The sequence below is a fragment of the Argiope bruennichi genome, chromosome 5, assembly GCF_947563725.1.
Source record: "Argiope bruennichi chromosome 5, qqArgBrue1.1, whole genome shotgun sequence".
Taxonomy (NCBI): domain Eukaryota; kingdom Metazoa; phylum Arthropoda; class Arachnida; order Araneae; family Araneidae; genus Argiope; species Argiope bruennichi.
Window position 1 is genome coordinate 40,692,468 of NC_079155.1, and position 16,120 is coordinate 40,708,587.

The 16,120-nt window shown below is 31.2% G+C and overlaps 1 protein-coding gene across 1 annotated transcript in view; it reads left to right on the forward strand.

Moving 5' to 3' along the window:
* LOC129968248 (testicular acid phosphatase homolog) overlaps positions 1–14,247 on the forward strand; it is a 28,625-nt gene extending 14,378 nt beyond the window's left edge. The window contains exons 5-7 of the mRNA XM_056082103.1: positions 6,766–6,886; positions 9,142–9,227; positions 13,942–14,247. Of these exons, the coding sequence (XP_055938078.1) occupies positions 6,766–6,886; positions 9,142–9,227; positions 13,942–14,247 (513 nt within the window). The remainder of the gene's footprint in view (positions 1–6,765; positions 6,887–9,141; positions 9,228–13,941) is intronic.
* The last annotated feature ends 1,873 nt before the right edge of the window (positions 14,248–16,120 follow it).

Here is a 16,120-nt window from a genome sequence, read left to right on the forward strand (position 1 = left end):
GCTGGCCAGTCTCAAGCGGAAGTGGCTCGATGGTTACAAGTGGCACCGAAAGTGGTATCCATGTTGTGGAATCAATTCGAAACAAGTGGTACTGTAACTAGGAAGGCCGGTCAAGGCCGTCACAAAGCAACGACGCCTGCACAGGATTGTTATTTGGCATTAAGCGCAAGATGGCATTGACTGACAACGGCTCCTCAACTTATTCGGGACCTTGCTGCTGCGCCTGGAATAAGAATTTCTAGACAAACAGTATACATATGTCTAGCAGAGAAGGTCCTTTATGCTCAGTGACCAGTTGAGTGCGACCCTTTGACTGCATCCAACAGAAAAGCCCGGTTGTTGTGGTGCGAACACATCAATCTTGGGCACAGCAAGAATTGGGGTGTGTTCTTTTCAGTGATGAGTCGAGATTTACTATACAGAGTGACACTAGTCGAATCTTCATCTAAAGAGAGCGAGGAGCTCGCTATCATCCCTCCTACGTAAAAGAATTCGACAGATATGGTGGCAGGGGAATCCTTGTCTGGGGTGGCATAATGTTGGGCAGTTGTACACCACTGCACGTCTTCGATGCGGGTACTGTCAGTGCACATCACTATAGGGATGAGTTCCTTGAAGCCTATGTGAGATTGTTTCGGGGTGCTTTTGGCCCAGACTCCATGTTTATGGACAATAACGCGCGTCCACACAGAGACCAGAGCGTTGATGATTTTCTTGAGGAAGAGGATATTCGACGTATGGACTAGCCCTCGAGGTTTGCGGATCTCAATCCTATTGAACATGTAATAATTTTTCTCATTTATTACGTTTGAATTAGTGATTGCAATATCGGACCAAAAGTTCAATACCGGTATTCGGTATTTTTTAGATCTTAATACCGGGATACCGGTTTTAATACCGGTAGTAGAAATTTTAGTAAAAGAAAGAAAACACAAGTGTTTCTTTCTTTTATTGGCCAGTTTTATTCGAGAGTGTAAGTCCTGTATTCTCAATTTTTTTTTCTCTGAATGAATATTTATATTTAAATAGCGTCTATTTCTAACACTTGTCCATTCATCAAATGTAAGATTACATTTTTCACCATTTACTTTTAATTGTATTAACTCGTGTTTCAAAGAATTGCGAACACCGTTACTGTAGTTTATAACAGCTCTTCTTATAGTGTTAATCGATGTTGGTAGATTTTTTGAAACCTCTGGCGGATAGCGATTTTCTTAATACAGTGAAAGTGTAAAACACTCGAAATGGCAAACCATCTAATGCTGTCATTTTACTTATAATTTCATCCAAACTTACTTTTTTTTTTCAAAATAATCTAAAATCCCTGATGGCTTGGGCTTAGAAACTGTGCTTTAATTTGTATCTTCATCGCAATTAAGTTCTTTCATCTTTAACAAATTTGTATCGTGTTTCGTTTTTAAATGTGTATGAAGTCCGCTTGTAGTTCCTCCGTTCACTTTAACAACTTTTGAACATTTTTTACCTTGTGCCATCATATTCTTTTCATCATATAAATAATGAAACCAAACCGAAGTATTATCAGCTGATTTTTTATGTTCTTTAAAGGTATTTTCAAATACAATGTGAATAACAAACTCACCAACTTGAAAAATATCGAAATATTACGCACTTTCTACACAACTACAACCTTGTTTTCACAGATACGAATATCAGACTACGAATCCTGAGCGTGTGCAGTATCGCTCGGAGCTGTAATAGGATAGTTTTGACCCACCTCCTTGGATGATTCACTACCATTATCTTGATTGTACTATGCAACTTTGTATTCACAGTCTAATTAATTTCGCCTGTTAGGGAAACATAAAAACGAAAACGTATACTATTTTGCTTTGTAGGCGATTCCTGAACATATAGTGGACACAATTTTAAAAATTTCTAGTAAATACCGAAAAAACGGTATTTAAACTTGTGAATACTGGTATTACAAAGTTGTACAAATGGCTCAAAATACCAATACTCGGTATACCGGTATTGCAATCCCTAGTTTGAATAGCTGTATAGCTGTTCAGTAACAAAAAAATGGAATTTACAGATCAAGAAAATACATTAGAAGAAACCACTTGTTTGCCGGAATTGGGTTAAAAAGGAAAAGTTCCTTAGAGATGATAAAGTTTACTTTCATAAAATAAGATTTTAATGTTAGCTTCCACTAACTATTATGAAGTTTATCCGTCTACCATAGTATTTATGTGGTGAGATTGCTAGTTTCCAATTGTCTTGCAACTGTTGGTTAACCAACAAAATAAATTAGCACTTATGAGGGACAGTTTACCTAGTTTGAATAAGCAATGTATGGATACAATCAAAAAATGGATAAGAAATTCACCAGTTGAGAAATAATTAGACGTGTTTGGTTTTAAATTCATTATAATACAATAATAAGTTTTAGAAAGAATGTGGCTTTTTTAACTATACAAAGTATACAGAGATAATATTTCAATCGTTTAAACTATTCGAAGTGGAGACTGACGAATCTCCATGTTTTAGATATTCCTGAATCCGAGAAGCAAGTTTAGAGTTATGGCTATCTGTCTTTGTCCATCCATTCATCTGTCTTTCTATGACTACTCAAAAATTAATTGAGTAGAAGAATAGGATTTTTATATCGTTTTAGAATCAAATCTATTAGATTTCTATTAAATTCTGGACGAAATACCTCGTCAGTGTCCATTTTTGTGCATGATAACACCATAAATGAAACTTGTAAGAACTATAAAAAACAAATTTGATGCACTCATCATCGCTTATAGTGAACACGGATGTAACGATCAGTCGGATCGTCTATTGAGTCTGAAAGAAAAATGTGATCTTCAGAAAAAGTATTATCGCCTTCCCAAACTAAGTCAGCCGAAAGTTGAGGATAAATTGAGAATTTTCCAACTGTTGCTTGATTTATTGAAGAAATGTTAATGTGTTGTTGTTTTTTCTTATGGCACTTGCCACGGACATGCCCACTGTTCGAAGACAGCCGATTTAAGCCTGTGGGGGAGAGTTTCTTGTTTTTATAGTAGCGCCAACTGGGGTCAAGAGTACGACTTAGCTACTCACGCATCACTCATTCGCTTGCACAACCCCTTTTTACAGAAGGGCACATTCACACATAGAACAACGGAAGAACAACCATGCCCAAATCGGGCCTCGAACCCGGGAAGCCCAAATCACGGAGAAGACGCGCTACCCCTATGCCAGGACGCCGGCAGAGATGTTAATGGGAAGCTGTAATCTAAAATAATATCAATTTGAAGCATAAACGAAAACGATGTAGTAGGGATGGGGGCATAGAATGCGAAATGAAGGTGTGATTTAAGTGAGAGAAAAGGATGGAAGTGTGAGTGAACCTTTATTTCATCAAAGGATCGAAAAATTTAAAATCATTACAGTTCTGTCCTGGATCTTTTGATGAATAGTATTCATATTAATGGTTTAACCAATAAATGCTTGGTAAAAAAAAAAATGGGAGTCATGGTAAATTTTTGAAAGAAAGTTTTAAAACTCTAAAAATGAATTAATTTTTTTAGATTCTATACATTGGAGTGATTTTTTCTTATTTAAAACGAAGGAATAATGCAATGATGTTGTGTGGTCTGTTTTCTACTTTGTTTTGAATCTAACGTAAAAGCTAGCGGCATTTACAGTTTTATCATTCAAAATGCGAACGTACATAAAATTGTATACCAAATACGTCAACGGATTAAGTGTCTTTAATTATGTAAATTTACGTGTATATCAGGCATGAGGAAATCTGAATCTAGATGAATGAAATCTGATATTCAGTTTACAAATCAAAATTGTAAATTTATATTGAAATTTGGTCCAAATCCAGTGGATAAAAATGACCATACTTGGTATTTTTTTTTATTAAAATTGAGTCTTTACAAGTAACCACTACAAGTTGGGAAGATGGGTAGGGAACTTTACTCAGACTTGCGGATTATACTAGGATCTTTGAGAGTTTGTTCAGTCTTAATCCCTGCAATACTTTCAGGGAATTCGAATTTATGAAATTAAAAAAGAAAACAAAACGTTATATTGTCTACGTACTCGGGTAAGTACATAGACAATTAGTAGAGGGGAAGATATTATTTTCGGTTTTCTTAAAAGCTATACGGCATCATGCACTAGTAACAAGCCATGACATGTAATTTTGTTATTTGCATGATTATCTATATTGTGTTTGTATAAGTTTACTTGAAGCATCTCATATTTATAAGATGAATTTTATATTTTAAGCAGCAAGAGTGGTTTCTCCAAAATTTTCAAGCATGCTTTCAAATAAAGGTGTTATTACTTGACCCATCCAGCATAAAATTCTGGTCTTGGGGCCAGGCCTTTAACCCCACAATACTGAATTATTATTTCCACATATGGGAATTATTTGCTTCGAAATAAGTTGTGAAAAGTGATATTTATATATTAACTGCATACCATTGGAGAACAATAATTATGAAAGATCGATCTTTTGTGTGAATATCACAAAATCTATCATGTGGCCAATAGCGATTAATCACTGACACAGAAACCAAAAAAAAGGCATTTTCGACACATTTTTTCCACACGATTGAAACCGAAATGTGACGCAGAATTATAATTGTAATCACAAGATAACATACAAAATTTCATCAATTAAATTCATTGAATTTTTGAATCGTCGCATTTACATGCTGGTGAAAGTACATACCGGCAAATGTTCAACCACATGAATGGATTTGCTTCAAAATTTAATATGGATCTACATTTTAGAATGATGAATCTTTGCACCAAAGTTTATCAATCCAGCTCTTTTATTTTCTTGCTATCGTGTTAATTGGTAGAGGACAGACACACATTCTCTGACTGGATTTCATTCAATATTTTATAGAAATCTACAAATTTCATTTCGGTCCATATACCAAAGTTCATCCATCTATGTTAAAGCGTTTTGAATTAATTATGCTCACAGAGAGATAGTTTCAAGCAGATAGATATAATTCCAAAAGTATACAATGGTGGCCAAAATTGTGAACACTTTTGAAAGTCTAACAAATTTTTTCTAACTTTGTATGCTTATAGAAAATGTTCCATTTCACAAAATTCAAACTCTTACATATCATTTAAAAAATAATTTAATGCTCATTTCAATACAAAAAGCAAAATTCAAATATTTCCAACATAAAAATTTATTCTTGGATTAATCTGAATAACAAAAATGACAAACACCGTGATGAAGTGGACTATAATTTCTAACTTTCCTGAAAAATCACTGTTCTTGTTCTGGGAAGCAACCAAAGATTAATAACTACTAGCAGAATATGACATCATGTTTAAAGTTGGAAAAAGTCATTATTGTGCTTTTTTCTGTGGTAGATTGTTTTTTTATGCAATCAAATTGCAAGTTAGAAATTTTGTTAAACTTTTTGATATATAGTTGTAATTTTGGAAATATTTCTAATATTTAGTCAAGAAGCAATGACATCAAATAAAAGAATAGATTGGACACCTAGAAAGAGAACTAAGATTATTGTATTATAAAAATGGGGTTTTCCTATGCTGAAATTGCAAAACAGGTGGATGATTCAGTGACTACATCTCGAGTCCGATAGTTTTGCTTACGATACCAGGAGACAAATTCAATAAAAAAAAAACAAAGCAGGAAATGGCTGATAAAGGTGCACCACATCTTTTCATGACAGAAAAATAAAAAGACAATGTCTCCAAGATAGAAGAATATCATCAAGGGCTACCAGAAGTCAATTGAATGATGCTAGCACTTATGTTAGCTCAAGAACAATCAGGAGAAGATTATTAGATGTTGTACTAAGAGGTAGAATTCAACGACGAAATCTTCATCTCAATTTTTAGCAGTGTATAAAAAGATTACAGTGGGCAAATGAGCACATTAATTGGACAGATAATCAGTGGTCACAAGTTATACGGAATGATGAAAGAAAGATATTGCTGCGAAAATTGCTCCTTCCGACCAAGCGTCGATGGCTCATTCGGCTGAACGACGCATTCATCGCGGACCGGAAGGTTGCGGGTTCAAATACAGCGAGGCGGACTGCCAAAAATTGATTTTTAATTTCAATTTACTTTATGTCAGACTTATGCAAATTTATGTTAATTATTCTAATATGTTATTTATGTAATTTCCTAATTTTCTGCGGGACTTCTTTTCCTTCAAATTCTAGAAGGTTCTTGAACTGTATAAGTAGTTTCACAATCGGTTAGATTATTATTAAACTCTTTAGTTGATCTTGAGTGTGTTCATTTCTATTGGACTTACTACATTCACTTCATCTACGTGACAATATTATTATTCGGTAATGATGGCGAAAATAGGTAAGAAATAGAACAGACATTTCATTTAAGACAAAATCATTTAAAATAATAATACAGAATATATAAATAAATAAATAAATAATGATATCGCTAACCAAATTTCTAAATATACGTTTACATTTGATTATATCTTCTAAACTAATATAATGGATACAAAAAATCAAATAATTTAAATATGCTCAAAGCTCTTAAATAAATATCTAAAAATAGAAATTTTAAATGTCCTATAGTCTCTTAATCCGAATATTTTGGCCTAAATCCATTAATGGATATTTTAATTAAGAAACATTTAAATAATCTAAATTCAACAGATCTCAAAGCCAAATAAAATTTGAATCGCAATTATTTTTGCATAGATTCTTCTGAATATTAAAATTAAAGTAATAAATTTTTGATTAAATCATTTTATTTAAAATTCCATTCCAGAAGTACTACAATCTCATCATTCCAGAATGGGCAAACTACTATTGGAATGAAATACAATATATAGCTATGTTGGTTTTCAAGGCTTTCTACAGTTCGCCCATTCAACTCAGATTGCGTGCCGGTGAGTTGTTTTAGTGCTTCTTTCTCACCACCAATAATAATATAAAAAGAACAAGTTAAAAAAAAGGTGCAATTCACTGAACTTGCTTGAAGTTCAAAAAAAAAATAATCTGAAGGCGAACCCTGTAATTTTCAAGACAATTGTGGAAGTAAAAAAAAAAAATTGCGCGTTGAAAATTCACGCATACGCATTGTGTTCTGATTGTTGACAACTATTATCAACGGATGCGGACTGGATTTAAATTATTTTTAGGTTAATTGTATGCTTTTGTAATTAAATTTTATTTATGTTAGTTATATATTTTTTATATATGATTATAGTTTTAAGTATATCGCTTTTTAAGTAGTTTATTTTAACCTGTTTCCGACCGATTATTTCAAACGATTCTGTTTATTTTCTTAGTGTTTGATGCATTTAAAATTAAACATTGTTAATTAAAAGACCTGCTCATGATGAATCTGAAAAAATTTTGTTGACAAATTCTTGAGATATTACATAAATTAAGAAAGATATTCTTTAGTGCCCATAAGGTTTAAACGCTCAGTGACTCTGTTTTCATTAATCATATTACAAAAAAATGCTTTGTTTCAGTAAAAAATATTATTAGATTAATTGGAGATTAATCATTTCCACTTTAATTTAAAGCATAAATTCTACGGGAGGCCTTACGGGATTACGTTATGACTGAAGGCCTTTATAATATTATGAGTGAATTGAAATTTGAAGTTTTAAAATATTTTAATGAAGAAGCTATTAAAGTAGGAATTACATAAAATATTTAATTATTAAAATTTTAACGAGCATTAAGATTGGCGAACCGGCTGGTCGCCAAAGGCGGCTAGTTAAGTAATAAGAATAACCATTGCTCATATCACTGTCAATACGATTGCGCTGTCGTTGAACATCTTTGATTAAAAAAAGTAGACATAGCACATACAAATTACCGATAACATCCAGACCAATGGAAAGAGAAAATTCTTTGTCTTCAATGAAATATGAATCAGAAAGAAATTTAAAATGTAAGAGATCAATGCAATCTTGTATATATCTCAGAAAAGAATATTTCCAATTTAACTATTAATCAGTCATACTAATGACTGATTAAAATCGATATATCAAATTAAACAATAAGAATACTATTCTAATTAAGTCTTGATTGCTGCACAACTTGAAAAAGAATTTTAGAATTAAGCTGCCATTAAAGCAAAATTTGTTCAACACTGCAATGTCAGCCAGTGTTGCAATTAAAAAAAGCGTAAAAGTGTAAAATCAGTTTTCTTTTCATTGTAAAAAGGATTGATTCAAGGGACATCAAATATAATAATTTGTTTACTGAATAGGTGCCTTCTTTATCCGCATTTATGTTCTATGCTGCAAAGCTAAATTTATAGACAATGTTCAATGTTGCCCATTTATACTATGTACAAAGGCTACTCGAAAATAAATTTTAAAAAAATTAAAGAAGCAAATACACTACCTTAATAATTTTACAAACATTTAAATTAACCATTCCTTTCATTTTAAAAAAAAAAATTCACTTAGATGAAACTTACCGAAAAACAATATTTCAAAACTAATGAAAGTCTGGTGGCCATAGTTCGAAAATTTGAGAATTGGCTCCCTATATCGTGTGATTTAACACCATTGAATTTCTTTTTACGGAGTTATTTGAAATCAAAGGTCCATGCCAGCAAGACCACAAGCATGCGTGCATTAAAGGAGTAAATCCCCCACTGCCTCAATGAAATACAGCCATTGTAACGCTCCATTTTTACTATCCCTAAATTATCATCTGTCAAATGGTTTTTAATAGGGTTGTCAGCACTTTACTGCCTGACTGAGGGCAAATTCAAATCTTGAGTTAATTTTCAGACACTCTTTAGAATCTTCCTCTGTTCAGTCAACAAACATATTACAGAAGATTCGGCATTTACGAATTAATCGCTTGCCATAAGATTATACATAAGATTACAATGATTACTCGCCACACATTGCACACTAATATTCTTTCGTAACTAATTTTAATTACCATTAATTTAATCACCAATTACATACGGTAAATACATAAATATATTAAATTATTAGTTTTATTTCTATCCGAACAACTGCAAACGATTGACATTTTAGAAATAAAATATTTCCCTTCGTCTTATTACTCCCCCCCCCCTTCTCCCCCCCCCCAAAAAAAAACATAACAACATTACATTTTGTTTTTAAAAATGATTTATGATTGTTCTTTTCCTTTTTTTTTACAGGGCCTTTCCTGGAAACGGTAGCTGAAAATCTAAAAAACAAAATAGATAAGAATTCTCCGCATTTGAAAGTTGTAGTAAGTTCTACAGTAAGTAAAAAATTAGGCCTAAATTAAAAGATTAAATTTTATCATACCATATGAAATTTTCTCCAGTTCCGTTTAAGTTTAGCCAAACATTATGAAAGTTGACAAATATCTTCATGGCACTACTAAATGGTTAATGCGTTTAATGTCTCCAGAGAAGTTCAGTTTCGGCACTGTAACATAGTCTTGTCGAAATTAAAAGTTATTCAACTTAATTTGATTATGTTATTTATAATTTATAACTGCAGAATTATTTAATTTTTTGAAATATAGATTTTATATATTTTTATTTAAAAATTAAATTCATTTGTAATTATCTTATATATCTGACATTATCTCCTCATAAGCGCAAACATTCGATTTTGCAAAACATATCACATCAAACATAAGATTACAATTATAAAACACATAAACGTCATGATCTGGATGCATTCGCCCTTAAACTGCTTGATACTTGTCACTTTCATTTTTTATATAAACAAATGTAATGTAAACATTGTGATTCATTCGCTTTGTGATTGGGAGAAAGCGAGTCAGTCACCTGACTGATGACTTTTGAGATTTGTTTGTCAGAATTGTTCGAAATATTCAATGAAAATTTTTATTACGTCGTAATAAGTATTTTTATTGCAATTGAAGAATGTATGATGGCAAAAAAGGAAAAGTAAAGCTTTAATTAACACCAAATTAACAGCAAACGATTTAAAACAATGTTATTTGTTAATTCTACATTTAGACACACCATTTGTGGCAACGCTAATGAATATCTTCCAGGATAGTTTACCATTGTCGATATTGCCTCGTTCAGTCATGTTGGGGTGGTCGGCTATACACAAGAAGGTTAGTTTACCGTGTTCGTGTTACGGAAATTTTTCGTCTCTCGACTAATAATCGCCTGAATACATAGCAATACACGTGTTAACCCTGCATTGTTTTTTAAATAGTAATGGGGGTCCAGCAATATCGAAAAAAGAAAAAATGCAAAGGAAAACTTAACGATTTTAAGAAAGTTTTTATTTAATTTGTTTAATTTTTTTTTTAATTTCAGGTATTTATTCTTCATTCCTGTTGAAAAGGTTAAAATTCTGCTGCAATTTCTTCTGAATTTTAACTAATACTAAAAGATTTCTTAATTTTATTTGGAATTAAGTTTTTTGTTCATGGCATTTTTAAAACAGTTTGTTTCCATTTACATTTGAGGAAATTCACCGCTTAGGAAGTTCCACTAATCTCAGGACATGCATGATTAAAGGACAACGTTGAGGTTGGCAAATAAAGCGAGCAGGAAGCGAAGTCCCGTAGCTAATTTATAAAACATTTTTTTAAAGTTCAATCATTAAAGTGAAGGCTAACTGGAAAGAAACATTAATTATGCTTTTTCTGAAAATGAAGCAAACCTGTATTTCAACATCCACTTATTGATTCGTATAAATCTCAGTATTCATTTTGAATTCAAACTTTCTATTTACACATTTAAAGCTCGTTTTATGGTTATCGTTTTTATATATGCAAATTATTACGTTTCCATTATCCACAATTTTAAATCATACGATTACCACAAGTTTCTGTACTTCAAAACCATCCCTGTCCATCGTAAATCTCATCTTCATTCATTCATTTACTACATGTAGCCTTTGGCGACCAGCTCTTTCGCCATGAATATCGGATATGGTTACTTTCAGTAAAAACTTATATATTATTCATTATTCATGATTCTCCCACGAATATATTTCTGAGCATCAAATTATAACAACGAAACTTAGCTATTTCCAAAGTCCTACACCTATTTATTTATTGTGTATATGAACCATCCTAATTTAATCAAGTTCAGTGGCATCATTATACTATTAAGAACTTAACTCTCTAGATAATCTATTCTCTATGCTCCGAGGTATTGTAACTCATTTTTTTATATATTCATTTCATAAACTATGCAGTTATTAAGCAGAATCTTACTTCTTTAGCTTTCAAAAATGGAAGAAAATGACGTGATGAAATATTTGATAAAGCAATGAAACTGGGTTTGAATTTCAGTTTAACTATGAAATCTATTGCGTAAAAATTATGCAAAAAAAAGTCTTCAATTCTTGTCATTATTTACTTTCTTAATAAGTTATCACTAAAAATCAGGAAAAAATAAACAAGATAGTTAAATAAATATCTATAAAAATATTTTTTGATTTTTTTAAATAATGTAAAAATTAGTTTGAGTAACTATATTTTCGTCATTTATGGTGAGAAAACGCCAAACTGTTGTGTTGATTTTCAGTTAATTAAATTTCTAATTAAAATTTCCGAAAATTTTTTACAAGTGGTATATTTCCACCTTCCAAAATTTATGAAGAAAATAGTTTTGAAATTTAATTCGCCAACACAAATACACAGTCTTATTTATTAGGCGTAGAGATGCTTTTTTAAAATAAGTTGTTGCTTGTATTAAGTATTTGTTTTTAGATACTACCATATGCTATTTTTTATTTTAAAATTTTAGAAATAAAAAATATTGTTACGTAGGCACTTTATGAACTCAATGACACACAGGAAGTAAAAGCTAAACTAATTTATTAACTCAACTCTGAACACCATGACTGAGAGATCTGCTTTTATACCAGCAGGGAAAGTGACAGTTTCTGGAGACAGTAAGAAAAGTCCAGAGCACTTATCTGATAAACTAAAGAAAGGTCCAGAATCTTCTGAAACACGAAATAAAGGAAAACATAAATTAAGGAATTAAATAAATATTTACACTAATCGGGAATCGTATTGTCTCTAGCGGCATTCGAACTCACGATCTCTTTATTACGAGACCAGTGCCATGACCATTCAGCCATGGAAAGTCGACTGCTTCTTTTCAATGCTGCAATATTTTTACTCTAAATGAATAAATATCCGGTGAAATAAAATCTTTGAATTCGATGAGTTCAAGTTGACGGACAGATATTAAAACCTTGTGATTTACAACGCAATGTACTGAAAAAGGAAGTCACTGTAATTGGTTTGAATTTTGTAACTAATGAAACTGATTTAAAATTACTAATTATATATATAGCTGAAAAATTTTAAAAATTTAAGTATAAATTGCCTAAAACTGAAATTAGTATGGTTGAAAAGGTAATTCTTTTTAATGTTAAGATAGTATTTAAAGTTTTTGTTTAATAAGTTGCTCTAAAGTTTATGCAAAGAAATATCAATTATTTTTTTAAATCAAAATTTATAGTTAATTTCTGCATTTTGAAAAGTCAACAGTATTAGTATCTTGCATTATTGGTAGTAAGAAATAGTGTCAGTATGCTCTGTTGTAGTTCGTAAGTGAAAAAAGATATTCGTAAATTTTGATTTAATCTCATAAAAGAGGTTTTACGTATTTATTTTGTCAATTATTTTAAATGCATTTTATTTTTAATAAGTGCAATATCAATTTATAAATCAATGTAAATGTCCGAAACCATGCGATGGGGGGAGGTTATAACAAAATTTTGGGTAAGCTGCAAATATTCCAACACGCTTTTTCCTCGAGTTTCGATTTGCATAGTTAACCTTCTCACTTTAACAACTCTTTGAATTTCACTTTCCTTCGCCAATATGATTACGGCGTTAATACCAGGAACGGCGTAAGTTGTAACATGTGTTTTGTTATTATATGTTATCATTATATGTTTTATATAAATTAATCATTATATGTTTTGAAAAAACATATAATATGCTAAATCATTAAAACTTCCGATTGTTTCTTTTTTGCATATGAGGAATTAAAAGTTGTACTATAAAAATAAGCAGTTGTGTAAGTGGAAAATATTTAATATTTTTCCAAATTTCGTATTAACTAGCCTTAACTCTCCTACTATTTCTTCTTTTTGATATTCAAACATAAAATATCATTTAACTACCATTTTAATTGAAAATACCATTTAGTGTTCTTGCTTCGTTTCCCTAGGTTATCATTCTTTAGCAATTACGAGATTTGATAAACTTGAAAGAATACATTAAATAATAATATTTCAACTTTGTTTAAAACACAGAAAATCTCTCATATTAATAAACTAATATCTTTAGATTGCTATGACTGCGTGTTAAAAGGCGAGCATACTACTAAATAAGACTAGATGTTAACATTTTACCTTGGAGTTCCTATCTTAAATTTTTATCATAAATGTAATGGAGACAGAATCATGTGCTTGAAGTTTTATTGTCTCATTTGCTTTTTGAAAATTCAAATATTTTATTTTTTTTATTGGGATTTCATCAACTTTCTTTCTGGGCCGCGTCAACACTTTTCTCTATCTCCACATTATGAATTAAAAAAAATAATATAGTTCTTTGTAGCATTAGTCAAGGATAAAGTAAGCAATATTTTCAGGAAATTTTATAGTTTTTCAGGAAAGTTTTTAAAATATTCAACGTCTGAATATCATCAGCTTGAAATATATTTCAGTTAGATTAATTACATTCGTTCTCCTTTTTAAAGATACACGAGAACTATTTTTGCTTAAAATATTAGCAAGAAAAGTTTTGCTGACCATACTTTCACGATACCCTAAAAGCATGGAAGCAACCTTTTTTCCTTTATAATTTCAAATTTAATCATATTTCAAACTGAGTTTCACCCTTGCCACTGTTTATTAAAACGTTATATATTGTATTAACTTTACATAAACTGTTATTCATGAAATGTATGATAAATTTATTTAATCTAAATAAAACAAAAAATATTTTATAGCACGATGTTAATGTCGCCGCAGTTCTGCTAGCACTGAATTTTACGAATATGGAACGACCTCCATACTGTGCAACACTACTGTTTGAACTTCATGAGATGGCCGATTACTCGATGGCTGTGCGTCTTCTCTACATGAATTCCACGGATCCTCTCGCCTACATGGGAGAACCCCGTGTTCTTTTTCTGGATGGCTGCTCTGAATTTTGTCCCGTAGAACACTTCATTGAAAGCTTTCAGTGGTTGATACCCGGTAACTGGGAAAAGGAGTGTCAACTAGATGTACCAGATATTGACGAAGACAGATGAAACATTTTTAAAAAATTGGAACAATTTTTCTTTGAAAAATTTGGCAGCTTCGAATAGTTTGCTGTTTTAACGGGAGAATCTTATAAAAAAGATTCAATCACCTCAAAACTTTAATGGCTCAGTATGCACTTATTTATATGCACTGAATTCTAGAAATCGCTTTGAGCTTTCTTCCAGAAATGTGTTCTTTTTTTTTTACAAATAAAATTTTATTATTGTGACCTTTTCATACGGTTGTTTCATTTCAACTGGAAAATATTTATTTTATGTTTGTTTGTACTGTGAAAACTAAAGTATAGAATTTATAATATAAAAACATAACGTATTCTTTAATATCGGGCGGAAATAATACTATCCTCTTGGCTTGTATCATTATCGGGCGTGAAAATTCCAACGTGTATTTTGGCATCGAGTAACTGGGAAATTTTGCGACCATTTTGCTCTTATGCTAATTTAATTAGTTAAGTTTGAAAATAACCAATGTCTCTTTTGTACACTTTATATTGATTACATTACAAATCAAATTCTACGATAAATGCTGTGTGTTTGTTGTTTCTTATGGCACTTGCCATGGACAAGCCCGCTGTTACGAAGACAACGATTTTAAGCCGGTGGGGGAGCGTCTCTTGCTTTTTTATAGTAGCGCCATCTAGGGCCAAGAGAAGACTTAGCTACACACATTTCATAACCCTTTTTACGCGGCGGACTTCATTCACGCATCCACAGATCGTAATTTAGATCTGAATCAGAGAACGATCACCCCTGATCCAGTACCCCCAGTGGTATTACTCTCGACATGGAGGACTTAGCGACCAAGATAGATTTATACGCGCGTCAGCCACCAAGCAAGCGGGGAACTAAGGAACGGGAATCCAACTTTCTACCAACCAGGCTATCCCGGCCTGTGCTGTATGTTTAAAATCATACATATTAAGAGAGAGGAAAAATTAATATTTGTAACTACTAAATACGTTTTTAATCGGGATTTTCTTTTTATCATAAACTGTAAAATTCTAGGTACTTTCTAAAAGAGAATTTAAACATTTAATGAACTACTAGTATCAGTTATTTGCAGTCTTTTTTTAATCAATCAGCTGGTTTCTAATAATATTCTGCAGCTCCATCAATTAGCTAAGTAAACTAGTGATTAAAATGCAGCTATAAAAATTTTTAATGAAGTCATTTAAACACTCGTATGATGGTTTCTTCACATTTTATTGCGGCCATTGTAAAGTAAATAAACAAAGCTATTTCGGTGCCATTCACATTAGGGTTTTATAAATATAGATGCTTAAATTAACGGATTTATCGGTATTTCCAGAAATCCTTCGATCCCATAATTAATTTTTATTTATAAAATAAAAATAAGAATTAACAATGAAAAGTCTTAAATTTTATAATTTTATTACAGCAATAAAACACATTGTTAAAAATTATGCAAAAAATACATTTAAGCACATTTTAAAAATACATTTTAAGCTCTCCAAAAATTTTTAATTGCTGGTAAATCAATATGGTATATTAAAATTTTTAATTTTAGGATGTTCTTAAAGTTAATATTGTGCGATAATATTATCGGAAGTTAAAGTAGTAGAAAAACGGCAAAATCTCAGTCTAATTTAATTAACTAAAATTTCTAATAGGAAACACTTTGAATCTCACATTTCCCACTCTCCAAATATTATTTGTAACAAATTTGGTAGATCTAAGTGAAATATAAGTACAGAGCCAGCGAGTAGAAATACTCTTAGAAACACATATTTTCCTTTATTATTTGTACACATTATTATATACTAGTCGCCTTTGGTAACCACCTTTTATTAAATTTAAATTTAATTTTTATGTCCATTTTTTTATTATGAATTCATATTTT